We start from the raw sequence: 19972 nt of genomic DNA on the forward strand, positions 1-19972 counted from the left end.
GAAAACCTGGTCCCAGTTGAGGGGGCTGCACATTTTTGAAAGTTTGGTCCTGTGTTTTGGTTTTTTGTTTCCTGCCACGAACATGGCATTTCAAGGAACATGAAAACAACCACATAATACTGAAGACTATTTGGGCTTACATCTCTGTGGACTGGAACTGATCAGAAAAAAACAGCCAAGTAACAATAGCGTAATATGTTCCATGCAACTCTGTATTCTGGCTACACATACTCCTTTGAATCAACATAGAGGACAACACGAGAGAGCTACAGTTGTATATTCATACTGCATGCACTCACTGGCTTCCTTAGATATGAATAAATAAGGGGCATGATGGGAATTATAGGACAGGATAAAAATTCTGGCTTGTGTGCTGCAAAATAAACACCATTAAACACCATTAGGCTTGAATAAAGACTGGGAGTGGATGGGTCATTACACAAAGCAAAAACTATTTCCCCATGCTAATTTTCCCCTACTATTACTCACATCTTCTTGCCAGCTGTTGGAAATACGTCATCCTGATTATCACTACAAAAGTTTTTTTTCTCCTACTGATAATAGCCCACCTTAATTGATTCATCTCGTTATCGTTGGTACGGCAACACCCATTTTTTCGCTGTTCTCTGTATATATATATCTTCCTACTGTATTTTCCACTGCATGCATCCGATGAAGTGGGTTTTAGCTCACGAAAGCTTATGCCTAAATACATTTGTTAGTCTCTAAGGTGCCACACGTCCTCCTCGTTCTTTTTACAAATATGTGGGCAACTGAAACCATTGGCCTCGTTTTTGTCCCCAAATAGTCACAATCCAGTGATAGTGCCAATTCTCGCTCCTGGGCCACTGGGGAGATTTTATTAAGCTATCACAATCATTTTTGCAAAAGTTTGGGAGTTCACTGCAGAAAATTGCTTTTTTTCTTGCTGGAACTGCAGCACTGGGTGAACAGCTTACACTTTATTGCAACACCTGAGAGAAGTAAAACATTTACCCCCAGACTCCATAGCGCTCAGTCATAGCATTTGACAGTGGGTGGAAATGATTAGCTTAGGGAGAGGGGAAGTACAGGATGATTGCAATGGGACAGAACATGAGAAGAGAACAAATCAGAGGAGAGAGCGAGCTGTCAGGGTAGGGCTATCACAAACACAACCCTTTAGAGCAAGGCTAACACATAGATTACTCCAAATGGTCTCGTTCATTCTTTCTTCCAGGGCATTTTAGGTTCTGGCTTTGCCCTGAAGGTTCAAGAACAGCATCGGCAAAAGCACTTTGAGAAGCGGCGAAACCCTGCAGCGGGCCTGATTCAGGTTAGCAAGCAGTGCCCCGATCCTGACGACAGAGATGCGCTGCATGAACTCCCCTGATGCCAGCAGCTGCTCTGTCTCAGACAAAAAACCCATCCACCCTGGACAGTCATCTCTGCTGTTACATTTCGGTATCGGTAACAATACCTGGCTAGGAATTAACTGACAAAGGAGCCTGTGTATCTGGACCGTTTTAGCAGAATTGCTTCTGATTAATTGTCTTTACTTAAGGGAAATATTTTTACACTCATAGAATTGAGCGGATTCCTGGGCTGCCGGACAAGGCATAGTGCAGGCAGGTGCTGTGCAGGCAGGTGCTAGCTCTGTCACTGCATCTCCACCTGCCCTCCTGGAGCCTGGAAATCGCACCCCGGGGGAAGTGAATATGTGTCTGCTATGGGCTAAGCTGAGACTGGCACGTTCATTCCACTCCTGGCCTCACCCACAGTTGACTCGACCGGCCAGGTCCTCGGTCCCTGCTCTGACTGCTTTCCACAGCCTCAGACAGAAACCTCCCCTAGTGGGACAGCCGAAGATTCCTGCTGGCAAAGAGGCTCCACATCACCTACACGTAGGGGGTGGGGAGGGGCCGTGCCATGGCTGGGGTGAAGTGACCAGAGCTCTGCCTGGTCTTCAGCTGGTGCAGTGGTCCCTATGGGGCCATTTTGGCCCCCCAGCCAGTCCAGAATTGGGAATAGCAGTGTAGACGTTGTGGCTTGGGCTGGAGCCTGGGCTCTGAAATCCAGCAACCCTGAGCTCAAACATCTACACTGCTATTGTTAGCCCTGTTGTGCAAACCTTGTGAGCTCAAATCAGTTGACCTGGGCTCTGTGCCTCGCTGGTGCCGGGGGAGGGGGAGATTTGCAGTATAGACGTACCCTTTATTCTTGCGCTGAAGAATACCGCTAAGGCATGAAACAGTGCAAGTGACACGTTTTAAGAACATTCCAGGTGGGAAATGAACCCAAGGGACCAACATCTGGGACTCAAGCAAGGAACCTTTATATTAAACGGTCTCAGACGAATCATTTCCGATTCATTATTCTTTGAGACTCTCTGGAGGAAGAGGGAAGGTGGCATTTTGAGGCAGCTCAAAAGGTGCTAGACAGCAGCCCTGAAAATAAATGCAAGGAAATCATCCACAGGATGACAGCAGATGCTGTCAGCCAGTCTGGGGGGAGAAAAGACAATATTCAAGCTGATTTAGTTACTACACGATGCAGACAATTCATTAATTCAGCCTGTTTTCCCCAAATGGGTTTTATGCAAAGAGAAAATGTCTCTGAATGTGATGCTGCAGTTGGAAGCATTTTTTGATGGAAACAGATGTCTGTGCATAAGGCACTATTGTAATCTAAGTAACAGTCTGCTATTGTAGCAGTAAAGCCATGGACTGGCAGGTCTTCCAGGCTACAGAGACCCTGTTCTTTATAAATAAAACCCAGCAGAGCAGGAACCCAATGAGAGCTGCTGATTCAAGGCAGAGGGTCTGATTCAGATCTCAGTCAGACTCTCATAAATCAGGCGTAGCAGCACTGTTGGAGTCGATGGAGATGCACCAATTTAAGATCAGAATCAGACTCAAAGAGTGGATCTGTGACAGACTGACTCGGTGGGTTTAGGAAGCAGAAAGGCTCTTCAGCTACTAGATTGAACTACTTGTGAGCCATGTAATCCTTTGACTTGAAAACTGATGTGTGTCCCAGCTGAATGGATATTGACTATCAGGATGGTGTTCTCTGAGAGTCTTGAAGGGTCAGATTTCCAGAGATGCTCCCCTTGACTCAGAACCGGTGCTTACAACCCCAGCGAAGACTTGTTGGTTTGTTTTATTTTGTTTTTAACGCAACCAGCCACAAAGCGAGGGCAGCATTTTCAGAGGCGGGTGCCATGAGCCAGGGATACATCTACAATTTTAAACTGTTTACTGAGCAGCAGTACTAATCATTACTGTATATTTTCATAGGCTCATTGTCTGGTCATCTCTTTTAAAAATACTGGTCTGAATCAACAGAAGCACCCTTCCATTAGCAGCTGGTTAGCACTCTGGTCCTCTGATGAATCTGCTCATCATATTTCTCTTGCTGTGGATTGGAGGGTTGGGGTGGGAAGGACAGTTATAGCTGTTTTTCACTCACATGTACATCTCCCTTCTCCTCCACAGGCTGCTTGGAGGTTCTATGCCACCAACCTCTCTCGAACGGACCTGCACTCTACCTGGCAGTACTATGAACGGACAGTCACCGTTCCCATGTACAGGTACCTGCTTTAAACCCCTTCTTACAGGTTCCTGTTTCATGATGCCAATGACTCCATCCAGCCCATTCGTTTTTTATATTAAATAAATTTTTTAAATTTGATTTGAAAAGCTTGCAAGAGCTGGTGTAATTTTAAGTTTCTTTTTGGCTTTTTTTTTTTGGTATTTATTTTTTGCTTTATTTTAATGTCCATGATATTAATTTTCTTTTTTGTGTGTGTTGTTGTTTTCACCTTTATTTTTCTGTATCCATTGGTAGTTGCATTGTGTTGTGACAATTGCTACGGCAGTGTGAAGACTTCCTCCAGAGCAGCCTTGGAAAGTAGGTAAATGCGTCCTTTGCCTTGCCATGCAGATCTTTGTTCTGAGTTGCACTGTCATGTCGTTGTAACCGGATTCTGATGGTTCTTCTGCCTTTCAGCAAACTTCTGCTCCCATCCCTTGCCTGGTCCTGACATTCTGCCCCAGGGCAGCACTTTGTTTACTGCTTCCTTGAGTCGTGATTGGCATTCACAGGATCTGGCAGCCTCCTCTGATTCCACCTAGGCTGGTGGGGTAAAGAGAGGATGAGGCCCTGGGGCAGCCACGTTGATTTTTATTGTAATGGTTCTCAGTCAGAAATTAAACAGAGCACACGTCTCTCTCCGGGGGGGGGGGGGGGGGGAGGGTTGAATGAGGCAAAGCCTCCCCTTCTGTGTCTCTTCAAATATTGAGACCGGATAATTGCTTGCAATAGGAGGGAAATCCTAAATGGCCCAAGGTAGATGTTAATGAAAAGAATAGTCACTGTAGCCTTCCCTGCAAGTGGACACTTTCTGACAGTCATGGCATCAGGGACACACGGCTCCCAGCCTGAAATCCAGGCTTGCCTTTGTGACATCGGATAACAGCGTCTCTCAGACGGATCGGTAGGCAGGACTGCCCCAGCCCCAGTGAGTTCTCCTGCATCTTCAAGAGGAGAGCAGCAGAAAAGTTTGTTTCCAGACAACTGGTTTGGATGCCCAGGCATCTTCCATAGCTTTTACGCCAGGGGGGATACAGCTTATTTAAGACCTGAGGCTTGACCCATCCTATCAGAGGCCTGCGGATAAGTTTGACCTCCCAGCTTTGCCGGTATCAGACCTATAGGAGAAACTGCTTGTGTATGTCACAGCTCTGCCTGCAGCCTGAACTGCCCCTGGGGAGGGGGGCAATCTAGGGCTGCCAAGAGCCCAGCATCTTGTGTGACTCACACATACACCTGGCAGTGCCATTGTGCTGTCACACAGCCCATCTGGGTCCCCATACACATCAGGCAGGGCTGCAGGTGCTTCTCCTGGCAGTTGGGAGGGGCTGTGGTGCCTGATATCCAGGCAGCCTCTCTGCTGCCCCTGCTGAATCCAGGAGGAGTAGGTGGCAATCGGCAGGGACTGAAGGGGAGGGTCTCAAGGAGGGTCACCAAACTCTCCCTGCCAGCCCCCACCTACCACCCTCACTCTCCAGGCAACTCCCAGCCTCCATCTGTCCCAGTCAGCCCCCCAGCTGCTCCTCATACAGCTCTCAGCCCTCACCTCTAATCCAGGCCCGAACCCCACACAGCGCCCAGCTCACTTCACCCACCAGCCAGTCCCCACACAGCCCTCTCCCCTACCCCTCCAAACAGCCTCCATCCTTCTCCTCACAATCCCCAGACGCTGTCACTTCCCATACAGCTCTCAGCACCTACCCACCAGCCATCTTCTATGCAGCCCCCGGCTGATACACTGATCCTCAGTCCCCAGAAAGCCAGCAGCACCCACGGCCAGGCAGCACATGGGCCAGATCCCTCTCCCCGCAACTCATGTCCCAAAGGGGGAAAATTCAGATTTCCAGGTGCACTGCCCCTCCCTCCCACCACGAGCAGCTCCACACAACCGGGAAAGACTGAAGAGCTGCAAGAAATAAATCTGATTTGCTTGGCTACAGGGCAGCCACCACATTTGAACGGCATCCGTGTGAGTTTGGCATGGTTTAAATGGAATGACCTCTTGTTAATACTAAGGCAGCATTTGAAGCTTAAATGACCCCAGTTAGAGTGGGGATAGCTGGAGAGTGGCATTCCCTTCAGGGTGGGACTTGCAGATGCACTGAAATTCCCTAGGAAAATCCTAGGAAATCCCCAGGATGAGGCATGATGCCCTGAAGAGAAGCTCACAAAAATAAGAATCCTTTTCAGCAGTCCCTCTCTGTCCTCTGCATGTGGCGAAACAGACTGTGCTCCCCTTCCCCCACAGGCAGGCTCCACAATATAGCAATGCCAAGATGTGGGGGCGGTTATGGATTTCCCTTGGTGCCAAAAATAGAAATGAGTGTCATTTTACACATCCAAGGCTTAACGTGCAATGCATCGCCAGGCAGCATTGTGCAGCCCTGTCATTTTAATGTGCTTACCTGGAGCTACACATGAATCAACCGGGTTAGTTCCACAGTAGGAATTGATTAATGGTGCCAGCCGTTGTCTTGTCATTCTCATTGTTGGGCATTGAGACAGCCCACGGATTTCTTATTTACCCCACTAGAGAATAGCATGGTACAGTATTGGAATGGTAGGTCTCTTACCCCAGGGAGGAACTGTCAGACAGTAGAACTGCCTATTAGAATCATATAATGGAATCATAGAATACCAGGGTTGGAAGGGACCTCAGGAGGTCATCTAGTCCAACCCCCTGCTCAGGACCAACCCCAGCTAAAAGCAGGACCAACCCCAACTAAATCATCCCAGCCAGGTCTTTGTCAAGCCTGACCTTAATAACCTCTAAAGAAGGAGATTCCACCACCTCCCTAGGTAACCCATTCCAGTGCTTCACCACCCTCCTAGTGAAAAAGTTTTTCCTAATATCCAACCTAAACCTCCCCCTCTGCAACTTGAGACCATTACTCCTTGTTCTGTCATCTGCCACCACTGAGAACAGTCTAGATCCATCCTCTTTGGAACCCCCTTTCGGGTAGTTGAAAGCAGCTATCAAATCCCCCCTCATTCTTCTCTTCTGCAGACTAAACAATTCCAGTTCCCTCAGCCTCTCCTCATAAGTCATGTGCTCCAGCCCCCTAATCATTTTTGTTGCCCTCCGCTGGACTCTTTCCAATTTTTCCACATCCTTCTTGTAGTGTGGGGCCCAAAATTGGAGACAGTACTCCAGATGAGGCCTCACCAATGTCAAATAGAGGGGAATGATCACGTCCCTCGATCTGCTGGCAATGCCCCTACTTATACTGCCCAAAATGCCGTTAGCCTTCTTGGCAACAAGGGCACACTGTTGACTAATATCCAACTTCTCGTCTAGGTCCTTTTCTGCAGAAAAATCTGTTTCTGTTCTGTTTCTGTTCTCCCTGATTATTGGTACGTGTTGGAATCCTAGCAGCCAATCCGAATACGTTTCCTAGGGTGGGTGGGCCTATCAGAAACCCTGCAGCCAGTCTGTTAATACATTTTCAAACTCCACTGGAACTCACAGTACTATTATGGTCAGCAAATTTTGAACCGGATTCATTCCCAATGTTTATTTCTTTCAGCTGAAGACATTTATGAACCACCTTCAGTGTTTTATTTAAAAAACCTGTTTCCCAATAGCATGGCACTCATTCATTGAGTCTCCCCCTCCCTTCTCCTTGCCTTTAATTGAGGTTAAATAATTCCTACCGAAGTCAGCTCTCAGCGAGAGTGAGAGCGTTGGATCTGATCCAAGGTCCGTTGTGGTCCGTGGCAGCACAGCCATTGATTTCAGTGGGCTGTGGTGGATCAGGCCTGGAGGCTGTTTGAAAGAATAAGCCTATGGACAGAGCCGGACATACAGTGAAACCCTTTTCAATGACTATTTGCTGAAGCAATTAACCTGTTAAAATTGTTGCATCACATGGACCAAAAGCTGAAATCCAGGTGGAACGCTAATCTGGTCAGTTAAATGAAGACCTTTTGGATGCATGGAATTGAAATTTAGCCTATGAAAGAGTAGAGCCATCTTAAATAAAACCCCCTCAAGGATGAGAGTTACTCATGGCGGGTGGGAGTGGGGGGGTTGATGCAAGTCAATTAAGCACCATTTGAGGGACAACTGCATGAGCTGTGGTCCCTGGAGGAGGTGTCACCACTAGTCCTCCACAGGCTGGCCCATAGGGTGGAGCTGGAGGTGACTAAGGGTTGGGGACATTTGAATACGTGGGTTCACTGGCCATCACACCCCTCACAAATGATGGCCATTATTGTATCCCTAGGGCTGAAGTCCAATGCATTTTCCCTGGGTTGGGGAGGGTAGATTTTGTCTCCCATTCACTTTCCTTTCCCACCGAATTTCACCTGCATAAACCCTGATTATTGTGCTATGTGCAGGTACAGTGAATGTCACCCAAAAGGTCAAAAGAAAACCATGTCCCACCAATATGTTACATATGGCCTAAGCCACATAGTTTGGAGCCAGATCTGAATATGGAACAAGATCTGATGAACTTCCCCAAATGGCAGGTCTGCATGTCTAGGGATTTGGTTTGCACCTTGTTAATGCTTAACAGGTTTCTATTGTACTACAGTTTCTAAATGTAGCAATACTGTCATTACTATGAAGTCTCATATAACACCATATCCAGGGGAGTATGTATGATCGGGAGGTTATAGATATGGAAGTGGGAGCCAGGACAGCAGAGTTCTGTTCTCAGCGCTATCACTGGCTTGTGGTATGATCTTGGAAAAGTCACTTACTGTAACCTCTTCATAACAAAATCTCCCTGACTGTAAATGGGGATAATAAACCTGGCCTCAGATGGGTGTCAGCAGTATTAGTAAACGTTTGTAAACCACTGAAGATCCTCTTATTACAGTGGCTAAATTGACACAGGGAAAGGTGTGCCATTTAACCAGAATTACCATGATATAAATGAACCACCGAAGTGCTGCTGCATAATGTGCCCGACATGCTGGAGGAAACACAGTGCCAGCAATGCTTCATTTGTGCCAGGGTTGAGCCCCAGCATCTCTAGGCTGGGCAGTTCATAGCCACCCGGCACCTCTGGGCTGGGCAGTTCATAGCCGCCCGGCACCTCTGGGCTGGGCAGTTCAGAGCCCCCCGGCACCTCTCGGCTGAGCAGTTCAGAGCCCCCCGGCACCTCTCGGCTGAGCAGTTCAGAGCCCCGGCACCTCTGGGCTGGGCAGTTCAGAGCCCCGGCACCTCGTTCATTACAAATTGAGCACTGAGTGCCGGTGTCACTCATCTGATGTGGTACATCCTCCTGGCTGCCTCACAGAAACATCAGTAGCCTTCCACAGGGAATGATTGACGGGATGGGGTTCGCTCTGTAATGTATCACCTCCCATGTCAATATCCCTTGGAATCCATCAGGCTAAGCTCAATACAGATCGTTCCCCCCACCCTTAAAAAAAGGGGAGGGTTAACTTTATATTCTGGCTGTAGCTTTCATCACACACAGGGGCACAGTGTCCATTCTGCCCTCTTCTACCCACTTCCCTAAGGAATTCATATGATATTTCAAACTGGCGAATGAAATAAGCAATATAAGTCACTGATGGCATGTCCCATGGCCTGAAATGACACAGGATAGCCCTGCCGTGGGTTACCTCTGCTGTAATCTAGCAGATGAATAAGTCTGTTTTGAAAGTGGTTATGGGGAAGTGGGTATTTCCTTCACGTGATAAGTAAGTTGTGGTGACTGGTACCTTGGCACAAAGCAGGTAGGTTGGCACTGACTCATCTTTTGCTCACATTGTGTTGCTTATTGCTCATGAAGTAGCTGTCAGCAGGAACCCTGTGACACGGGCTTACATGTCTTCTCGATGTTGCTCCCACAAAGAATGGATTGTTTCATACTGGAAAATTATTACGTACGCCTTGGGGGAACATCAGATTTCTCTGGAACCTCATTGCATTGACCTACTGCAGTAGAGTTAGGCCCACTTCTTTTGGGAGGATATTTTATTCTCTTAGAAAATCTAAAATTGAACCCTTACACTCAAAGTATGTCAGTACCAAAGTTCAAGTAAATAAAATGTGTGAAACATATGGATACATGCCGATATTCAATCTGCAGCGAAAAGCACATTGTAATGGGCATTTATGCATGTACATACTTATACACCCAGACGTCAGAAACTTTTGGGTAAATTTGTAACCAGATTTGTTTAAAAGGACTGTGTTCATCACCACCAGTTATAACGATACCCAGCTCTCGACTACGTTATTATCCCTGATGGGAATGCTCTCCCTATGTATAAATCAACGGCCGCTAGAGATATGCTTATGGTATGGAATTAGTGTAGGTCCTCTGAACCTCATTCTTGGACACATTGAACCCAGGAGCTATGCTTCTGGAGAGGTCCCTCGTTAGTCAGCATTTCAGAGTGAGGAGATCATGTGATTCCAGGAAGAGGCCCCAGCTTTTTGCTGACAGAACCTCCGAGTGTAACGATTCCCCCAGGGTATGTCTGCAAAAGGTTGGAGGTTTCTACATTTTTACCTCAATCTCTTTTGCCCACCTTTGCTTTCTGAGCAAACCCTAGACTAGCCGTTATTGAAGGTGATGCAGATATGCAGCAATTTGTAGTCCTACTGAGGTTGGGAATGCCGGAGCCAATTCAGGTTTGCCAGCCACCTGTAAGCCTGGTTCACAGTACACCTGCTCATTGAAATACCGGTAGCTCACATGCTAATTTTCTTTCTTCTGTTTCTTTTCTCCCTCCCTCCCCCCCTTTTGCTGTTTTTCTTTCTCTGACCTCTTTTGTTTTCTTTGGTGAAAACACATGAAAAGCTCGCAAACGCAAACGTATGGTGCCTCCAGGTATGAAGCGCATGTGAATCTGAAACCGTGTGTTATGTCACTCCTTCCTCGTCTGGGACCATAACATGCTAAGCCTGTAATACAACCAAAACCCCGTGTTGTTTTTTTTTTTTTTTTTAAATCTCCAAAATCAACTTCCCCACTCAATTCCATGCATCTTCATCTACAGTCTAGCTGGTGGTTTGCACAAGCGTTGGGGAACTGTACATTTAAGTGGCAATGTCAGGAAGAAGAACAGGGGGTTTCTCAATGAGCTTGGTTTTCTTAGCTCAAGTTATGAGCATCTTCAGATTCATAGGACAGTTAACAAGAAAACTCCCTGTTCTTTTCTGCCCTTTTCCCATCCTTTTTTTCTTACGTCCATCTCTCAACTTTTCCTCTCCTTCACCCCTTTTTTCTCCTCTCCAACCCTCTCTTATCCCAATCCACTCTTTGTTGTAGCAGCTGTGGCCACTAGCTACCAATGAAGATATGTTAAATCGAAATGACCGTTTTTACCTCACCTGACAGCCCATGCTGGCTTTTGAAGGGGCAGTTTAACCTCAGCAAGGTTTATGAGCGTTGTTGGCAATTCAGTAGGTGGCGCTTTTCCCTCTGAGTCAGAGCTAGAGCTGAGCGAACTGTTTGCAGTAAATAATTCATTCAGTGAGTCTAACCTTTTGGGGTCGTTCAGGTTGAAAGGATCTATATATGATACAGGTAAAAGATTTATTATGAATAGATATTTTCTCAGTGGCTAGTAAAAGTGGATTTTCAAATCACAGGGATATGTTATACATGAGGGAAATCCCGAAGGAAAGTAAATATTTATTTTAAGAAGGAGAACAGTGATCACGTATTTGCTGCTTTGCATTTCAAAATTGCAGGCCTGATTCTGTTCTCTGTTACGACAGTGTAAATCCACATCAACTCCATTGATGTCAATCTGATTGAAGGCCTGTTTTTCCAAACCCAGCCTCAGTTTTTGCAGTTGCACGTTTTACAGCCACAGTGAACTGCATTGTCCCTGCAGTGAATTTACAGGAAAAAAGCAACAATGAACTGCAGGTACAGAGTTGTGTAGGGTTACCATACGTCCGGATTTTCCCGGACATGTCCGGCTTTTGGGGGCTCAAATCCCCGTCCGGGGGGAAATCCCCCAAAGCCGGGCATGTCCGGGAAAATCGGGAGGCTCGGCCGGGGCCTCTTTGTGCGGGGCCGGGGGCATGGTGCCCGGCCGGGAGCCGGGCCGGGGGCCAGGCCGGGCCAGGGTCGCAGTGCCGGGCCGGTCCGGGCCCACGGGGCCGGGCCCGCGGGGCTGGGAGCCGGGCTGGGCCCGCGGGGCTGGGAGCCGAGCCGGGCCCGGGTCGGGGAGCCGGGAGCCGGGCCGCGGGGCTGGGAGCCGGGAGCCGGGCCCGCGGGGCTGGGAGCCGGGAGCCGGGCCGGGGTCGGGGAGCCGGGCCGCGGGGCTGGGAGCCGGGAGCCGGGCCGCGGGGCTGGGAGCCGGGCCGGGCCGGGGTCGGGGAGCCGGGAGCCGGGCCGCGGGGCTGGGAGCCGGGAGCCGGGCCGCGGGGCTGGGAGCCGGGCCGGGGCTGGGAGCCGGGCCGGGCCGGGGTCGGGGAGCCGGGAGCCGGGCCGCGGGGCTGGGAGCCGGGGGGTGCGCCGGGGGTGGTCGGCCAGGGCCCGAGCCGACCCAGGCTGGAGCCGCCGGGGGCCAGCCTGGGCCGCGCCGCGCCTCCTTCTCCCTCCCCCCCCCCCTTCCCTTCCCTTCCCTTACCTTACCTTACCTGCTTCAGGCTTCAAGCAGGGGAGGGGGCGGAGACTTTGGGAGGGGGCGGAGTTGGGGCGGGGGCGTGGGCGGCCCCCCCGGGAGTGTCCTCCATTAGGAGGCACAAAATATGGTAACCCTAGAGTTGTGGATATACTTCACTGCAGCAAAGAATGGAAGCTCGGTTTGAAAATCAGGCCTTTACCCTGGTATAATGGAGATAAAAAACTGGCCTCTTGTTTGCAGTCCATAAAATAAAGATATTTACAAACTTCCCGAAGTTGGAAAATTTATGAAGAGTTGTTCAGGTCAGAGCCACACAGTCATACTTCAGAAAATAGTTTATTTTACAGGACACATACTTCACCTCGATTTTTATATTTTAGCCATTTGTGTACAGACTTACTACTCTACAATTATAAAGCAACTGCATGGTTAGTTCTGGCCTGAATGCCACCTAGGCTATTGACTTCACTGGAATAAGGATCAGGCCCCAGTAGCTACAGTACATAACAATTTTGCAGAGACTAAGTGGAATTTAGCTAAGAAAACCCTATGCAAGTTAGTGGGCCCAAACGTCCGCCAGCCTCAAATTGGCCTTCAACTTTGCATGTGCACTTTTGCCTACCCTGACAACAGTGCCCAGAGTACCCATATTTAAATGCAGAATGAGTCTATGCATTTTTGCAAGCAGAATCAATTGCATACGCAAACATGGGCATGCAAAAATCAGGGACTGCAGCTGAAAATTCATATGCATTCAAAATTCATATGCATACAGATCCTCAGCTGGTATAAATCAGCATAGCTCTATTGACGCCAACAAAGATCTAGCCCATAGGGTCCAGTTCTGCAAGCCTTACTAACAAGAGTAATTCCAGTGAAGTCAATGGGACTGCTTGTGTGAGTAAAAGCTATAAGACGGGGTTCCTTATTATCAATTTTGTGTATATCATTCTCTGTCCCATAAAGACAAAACTACAATGCAAAGGAGGGTTCATTGTGTGGTTCCTCTCAGAGACAGGACTTGCAGCATCTTGGGCCTCTCAGAGTACCATGCTGTCCACCCAGCTCTGACATCCACGTCTTCTCATTGCTCTGTTACTCAGTCTTTTTCACTCCCTGGGGCTGCATTATGAAATAATGACTATCGGTTCTGTGTGTGTGTGTGTGCGCACACTCCCTTGTCCAGCTGTTTTCCCCGTGTTGTGTTTTGCGATGGTATTGTATTTTTTTTTTGTGGAGGGCTTTGAGGCATGAGAACCCTACGGCCCTGGCTCTGTTATGCTTGAATATTTGTGCTCCCAGCAACAGTAATTTTGTGCTCCTTTTGCTGTGGCAGGGAATGCCGGATGCTAGTGTTGTGTTTCTTGTGATGTATCAACAAGAGCAGGGCGGTCAATTTACTGAGAGAGATGAGACGATTCACTCTGGAGCCACAAGTACAAACCAATGGAGCCCGTGCAGGAAGCAGGAATTCTAACCATTGCTGTGTCGGGTAGCATGAGCTATGTGTAGTACTGTACCTTGGTGTGTGCATCCTCTTGCCTTGCTGGTCTTTAAACATGCACCCTTCAAGCAAGTGAAGCGAATGTTGGGACGAGAGAGAGAAAATGTCAAACACCACAATCTCAGGTTCTTTTCCACTTCCTAGCACAAAACACAACCACACCCTACTTCACACACAATTCTCTTCCACCTGAGCACATTCAGGGGACTGAAATACTGCCGCTGGGAGCGTGCCTCCCAACCTGGGTGGACAGACCCACCCTAGCTCAGTTTGAGCTGTGCACTAAAAATAGACGTTGCAGCTCTGGCAGTAGCATGGCCTAGCAGCCCGAGTACAAGCCCGCCTGACCCTCTGGGTCCATACTTGGGTGGCTAGCCTGGATAGATCATTGTGCTTTTAAATGTGAGTTTTGTACATGCGGCACACATGCTCTTGTAATCATTTGTGTTCAGTCAAGCAAGACCACTGAAAATGTTGCCCTTTTGATTTAAACCTGCTGAAGAACACTGTCCATAATTATGCCCTGCTTTGTTCCAAGATTGACTGAGTAGGTGCATAAGAAACGTGGACCAGTGTCTATGACCAGTGTGATAGCTCATCTGGGAAGGACAGGTGCATCCAAGCCATGTGGAACATCTAAATGCTGTAATGCTTCTTGCCCTGTAATGACTAGATATCAGTCCTGCGACTGCTGACAGCTAATGCAGAATCTCCTTTACTTGAAGTGTAGAGCCCAGTTTTAGATCTGAACTGCTGGGTCATATGTCAGCAAAGAGATCCTGCCCATGCAGGGGACACCTTCTTGCTTTTTTCGCCAGGAGTCTGGATGTGTCACAGAAGTGGTCACCTGAGAGAAGATGGTGGGGGAAGGTGCAGCTTGTTTTGATGCTCTGTCCTCCTTAGTTGCTAACTGTGCACTGATATTCTGACGTTAGGAACTGCCCTCCCCTACATGCGGTGAGTGGCACATTTGTAAGGAACCCAGACAGCTGCCATGTAGGAGGTGCTGTATATTTTGAGGAAGAGGCAGCAGTCCAGAGTGGGTGACTCTTCTTTGAATGAGCATAAATTCCTTGATGTGCTGCCTTAGGATGCCAAGAGCTGCATAAGGGTCTGGCTAGCTAGGGCTTGTCTACACTACCATCTAAGCCAAGGTAACTTACGTCGTTCAGGGTGTGACTCTCTCCTGCCAACATAGCTTCCACCTCTTGTTGAGGTGCAGTAATTATGTCGACAGGAGAGCGCTCACCCAGTGACATAGGGCGTCTTCACCAGATGCGCTTTGTCAGCGCAGCTGCACCATTATAGAGTGATAGTGAAGACAGGCTCTTACACCCATTCCAGGCTTTGCTAGCTAGTATCTGGGCCCATTTATTTCGGGCAAGAGTATAAATATTTTGAGACTTGTCACAGGCAGGACGGAGGGTTATCTGTGCTGATTTCATGCCCTCCGGGAAGACATGCTGGAAGGAGCAGTTTCAGATATTGACAAGGACACATCAGGGTTGTGCAAAGAAAGTCTCAACAAGCATCTGGACCTGAGCACAGAGTCCCTGGGCAGACACTTGGGTGGATGCTGCTCTTTCCAGCCAAGTGTGGCTTTTACGGAGACGAATCCCATCTCCCGACATTTCCAGTCTGCTTCTCTCGCAGTTGAGAACTCGACTGTGAATATCAATGTAAAATATTTATAGAGCCATCCTCAGATCCCCAAAGGTTTCATGAACTCACAGTAGCACTCTTTCTGCCCTTTACATAAACGTCTCTCCTACACTTCTGCCAGCTGACATAAAGGTGGGCAGCACAGTTAATACCTGCCGTGCCATTGCAACTCAGTAGGTTTGATGTTATTAGAAAGATAAAGCCAGAGAGGCAGAATTTTTCATGAACCAATGGATGATCAGGGTGGTAGGGTCAGTCTCTTTTTCTGTAAGTTTCAGATCACAGATGAGGAGGAAACCTCAGTTCTACCCTAAAATAAAAGGTGTGTCATACATTTAGTTTGTCTTCACCAGGACTGGATATATGAAGTATGAATCAAACATTCAACCAAATTCAAAGCTAGACCGAGCATTTGTTTAAAGTTTTCAAAACTGCTGCCAGTTTCCTTGGATACTCGCAGCCTCTGGAAGTCTGTCTCCCCTCCCACTGGAAGGTTCTGCCTCTTCCTCCAGGATACCCCCAATTTCTGGAGTTCTGCCCCCTGGCAACAGGAACATACTACAGTGTACTTTGAGTTCTGCCAGCCCATGTCTCTGGGGCCTGCACGGCACCTCTAACACAGTAGGACCAACTGCTAAACAACATGCTGTAAACACCTGCCTTGCCAAGCGCAACAGTACTGTATAGGAACACTGGCCACTGCTCAACTTCGGAGAGTTTAGAGATACAAGAACGCAGACGAAATTTCTCTCTCTCTCTCTCACTGTCTTGCTATCTCTCTCTCCTGCACCTACCTTTGGGCACTTTGAAAAGTGGCCTTAGAGGTCCAATCCCTGTTCATTCTCCCCAAGCCACCCAGTGTTTGCAAACCCTGACACGAAGCTCAGGTTGGTTGACAGTAGGTGGGTGGGGAAGTTCCCGCCACAGGAAGTTGTGATGTTGTCTCTGCCTGAATGTCATTGTCTCTCATTTTCTCACTTTAGACTCATTCCGCCTCTGAACCAGCTGGAACTCCTCAGGAACCTGAAGAGCAAATCGGGACTGACTTTCAGGTTAGCAACAGAGCTGGGAGAGCTCAGAAAACACCCAGCTGGCAAACCAATTTCTTTTCTTCCTTCCTTCCTTCCTTCCTTCCTTCCTTCCTTCCTTCCTTCCATGGTATGTGCACAGCCCTGGAGAATTCTGTGTACCTGGATGCTGCCATATTATGGGTTATGTGGTGCCTTGGCCCCCATCCCTCTCCCCAGGTGATGCTCGTAAATTCCTTTCCTAGATCCTTTCCTACATCATCTTCTATTAAATATTCTCTGGGTGTGCAGCTGACAACAGAAAGGAATATGTCATGAGGTAAAGCCTGGAGTTGATTCCTGGAGTTGATGTAGATAAGAGATACAGGGCCTGATTCTCCTTTCACATACACCAGGATAACCCCATGACTTGGGGGTCGTTACACCCGATTTTCACTGGTGTGAGAGGAGTGTCAAGCCCAGCCTGGGGTCAGTCCTTACTTAGCTTGCTGTTCTTTCTGCAGCCCACTAAATCCCCCACCTCCGCTGCTCCCCCAGAACCGATAAGGTTGAATTAGTAACCCAGAAATGGAAGGGACGTTCACTGAGGTCTGTCTTCCCCCAGCCACAAAGCTTGGACGCTATTTGCAGATTTCTTTTTCTTTCCTTAACTAGCCAGGTGAAAAACACTGGCCAATGGATATTAATCAATGTAAATCAGAAGCATCCAACTCATTTTTGATAGGCCCTCTATGATAAATTAGAAATGACCACACCTGGAAGGACTGTCCCGCTGCAATTTATATCTTCAGAGTGAGTTTTGGGGGGGGTCCCCTTGTCATTCTTTTTTTAAACTAACAAGGCTCCCTACCCCAGTGGACTGTGAACCCCTACGGAGTCGTCGTCCCTGGAAGGTGCAGTACTGCACTTAATAATAGTGGTTCCCACTTTGGCTACCTGGCCAGACTGAGCAAAGTGCTGAAGGGGGTTGGGGCTTTTCAAGACCTCTGGAGTTATCTCATGTTTCAGAAAATTTGCTAAAGCCTCAGGAGTTTAACACGCCTGACTAAAGGTCTTTACAATTTGTATATTTAATCCCAGGATTGGGCCTGGCTCCTGGCTTGTTTGTAAATGGCATCTGTGTTATGTTCCCCCAGGCCGTGTATCATGGCTGCTCTCCTTCTGCTCAGGGGAATTTAGATGGGACTCTCTTCAGAGCTCATCAAGACCACTTTTTAACTACCTAAAATGGTCACTGCTGAGTAGAGCCAGGCCCAGGAGATCTGCATTTGTATTTCCACTAGAGTTTTAGGAAATCTGTCCCTGGATTTGCCTCTGAACTTCCCCAGAGAAATCTGGTGTTCTGGCTCAGGCAAATCCCTACTCACTGGGGGATGTCGTGTCGCTCCCTCTCTCCCAAGGACTAAGTGAACTGCCTCTGCAGGATTCTCAATCCCTGCCAGCATGGAGAATGGGAGATGGGGACCAGAAATCAAATGAAGCTCTCCTGGGTGGAAATGCAAAGAACAGCCACTAGGCCGCCAGGCCATTTTTTGTTATTTTTTTGTTGGGAGAGAGAAATTCCTGAATCGCATATGAACCCTGGGTGAGTTTTTCAGCCTGGCCTTAACTTGGCCTCTGGTTTTGTGCCTGAAATTGTAGAGATGCCATTTAGTTCAATTTGTCCTCTATGCCCTTGATTTACTGGGGCAATCGGGTATTTAGACATCTCAATGACATGCAGCAACTGCATCCCCAAATTGCCAGAGTTTGAAAACATGGCTCCTCTCTCTCTCTCTCTCTCAACAAGCAGTTGCCAAAGATAATTTTTCATGTGGAGCCTTCAGCCACAGCTGAGGCTCCGGCAGGAGCTGGAAAAAGAGTGATGTGCACCTTCCAGCCAACCCCACCCCCCAAACTTCTGCACTACTCACCCACTGCATGGGGCAGATGCATCGATGAAACAACATCTCCTAGAGTTAGTGTAACAGGCCCGCATGAGCCAGGGTGTCCTGCAGAACAGACTTGCCTTAATTTTACAGAAAAATAAATTAACACAACTCAAAATGGCCACCTGGACATTAAAGACCATGACATAAAAAAAACCATCCCTTTGCTGAGCCAGGCAAAATGGTGTGAGAGCGAGGTCCCTGATAGGCCAGGTTTCTTAAGTTTAAGAGAGGGAGAGCCTGCCTTCCCTGTCACAGCTTCACCCAGCACTGGTCCTTGAAAGAAGCAGCCAATTCTTTTTATCTTTCTTGCTGAGCCCTGATTGGCTTCTGCCTGCTCCCAGCCCTTCTAGTTGCAGGAAGACCAAGTCTCATTGGTTCCACCGGCAGCTGATCCTGGGAGATCTCTGTAGATAATTCCTGGAGGTCCAAACTCACTTTTTGTCATTTCCAAAAGGACCACTTCGTAGAGAGAGGTGTGCAAAGGTTGGGCGGGGCCTCTGGTAGGGGCAGCAAATGCAGGCTACACCCCATCACAGTCAGTTCTATGCCTAAGAGCTGAAAGGAAAGTTTATGAAAGGTCTGTGAAAGTCCTGGGGAGTTGTTCAGAAACAAACTCAGGGGGCCAAATTTTCAAAGGAGCATGACCATTCACTGTCCCGCATTTGCTCATGCGAGTGGTGTAACCGCGGGGCTCCATAGTGAACTCTGTGCACAAAGAGGTGGGTTTTGCGACTTTTCGACCCTGTACGTCTCGTGTGTCTCCTCCCAAGGTGGTGTGAGTCGGCGGCTATCTTCTCTCCAGTCCGGAAGCCCCAGGAGTAAGTGCTCCATGCCCTCCCTTCTATCCACCTCACTTAGTTGTACTGTTTGGTACTGTCCTTTCGTTATGTTTTAACAGTGAATGTAGCAGCTTCCTTCCCACCTGACACCACTGATCATGTACTATTGCTTCTGTTTAAAGGAAAGAGCAGCAGCCTGAGCCATCACCCAGGTCTGTATCACTGCCCACATGCCATTTCCATGCTTTCCATGTCCGTGAGAGTGCGCGCACTATGTATGCCTGTACCAACAAGGAGCTGAGCGCCATTAAAACCAGCCTAGCGGGTTGTACGTGCTTGTTCTGTGCTGTGGGACATGTCTCTGTGTGTCATACATATATGTAATGCTGGGCCTTCAATCAGATTTTCCTTCTTCGCAGTATATCTTGACTATATTTTGTAGCTATATGGATAGTGTTTATGGGGGTTGTGCTGGCAGCAGATGAAGTTTGAGGTGTGTCAAATTTGCCCTCAGAAATGTATTGTCACAGGCTGATGTCTTCTGAGTTTTTGGCAAATGAGTGTCCAGGATACATGGGAAAAGGGGACTGTTTTATGCCTCTCTTTCCTCCGCCTGTTTCCAGAATCCGGGAGCTGAAATAACAACGCAGACCCAATTTTAACACTTCATGTTTTGTTCCCCTGCCACCGCATGTCCCATGACTGAACCTAACCCTGGCTTCTTTCAGTCCCTGTACCAAAAAACAAAAGCACGTTCAGCCAGACACTCTCAGAACTCTCCCAGGCCATGGAGTTAGGAGAAATGTAGCATTGCCTACGTCCACTGGCCCTCCATGCCGTGCAATCGCTTTGTACATCAACAGCTCCAAATACCTCCCAGCACTCCCCTGGCTACCCCTTCTTGCCAGAACCCATTATGCAATAACTGATTATACTCTATGGACT

At 48.2% G+C, this 19972-nt stretch overlaps 1 protein-coding gene across 8 annotated transcripts in view; it reads left to right on the forward strand.

The window, feature by feature from the left end:
- KCNQ2 (potassium voltage-gated channel subfamily Q member 2) overlaps positions 1–19972 on the forward strand; it is a 114545-nt gene that overhangs the window by 64346 nt on the left and 30227 nt on the right. For 6 of the 8 annotated variants that reach the window (XM_054046025.1, XM_054046021.1, XM_054046022.1 and 3 more), the window contains exons 7-11: positions 1220–1315; positions 3477–3571; positions 10341–10370; positions 16273–16341; positions 19210–19239. In XM_054046025.1, the coding sequence (XP_053902000.1) occupies positions 1220–1315; positions 3477–3571; positions 10341–10370; positions 16273–16341; positions 19210–19239 (320 nt within the window). Of the gene's footprint in view, positions 1–1219; positions 1316–3476; positions 3572–3828; positions 3896–10340; positions 10371–16272; positions 16342–19018; positions 19033–19209; positions 19240–19972 lie in introns of those variants that run through there. The other 2 variants (XR_008446816.1, XR_008446817.1) reach the window with 2 other exon arrangements.

The sequence above is a fragment of the Malaclemys terrapin genome, chromosome 12 (assembly GCF_027887155.1).
Source record: "Malaclemys terrapin pileata isolate rMalTer1 chromosome 12, rMalTer1.hap1, whole genome shotgun sequence".
Taxonomy (NCBI): Eukaryota; Metazoa; Chordata; order Testudines; family Emydidae; genus Malaclemys; species Malaclemys terrapin.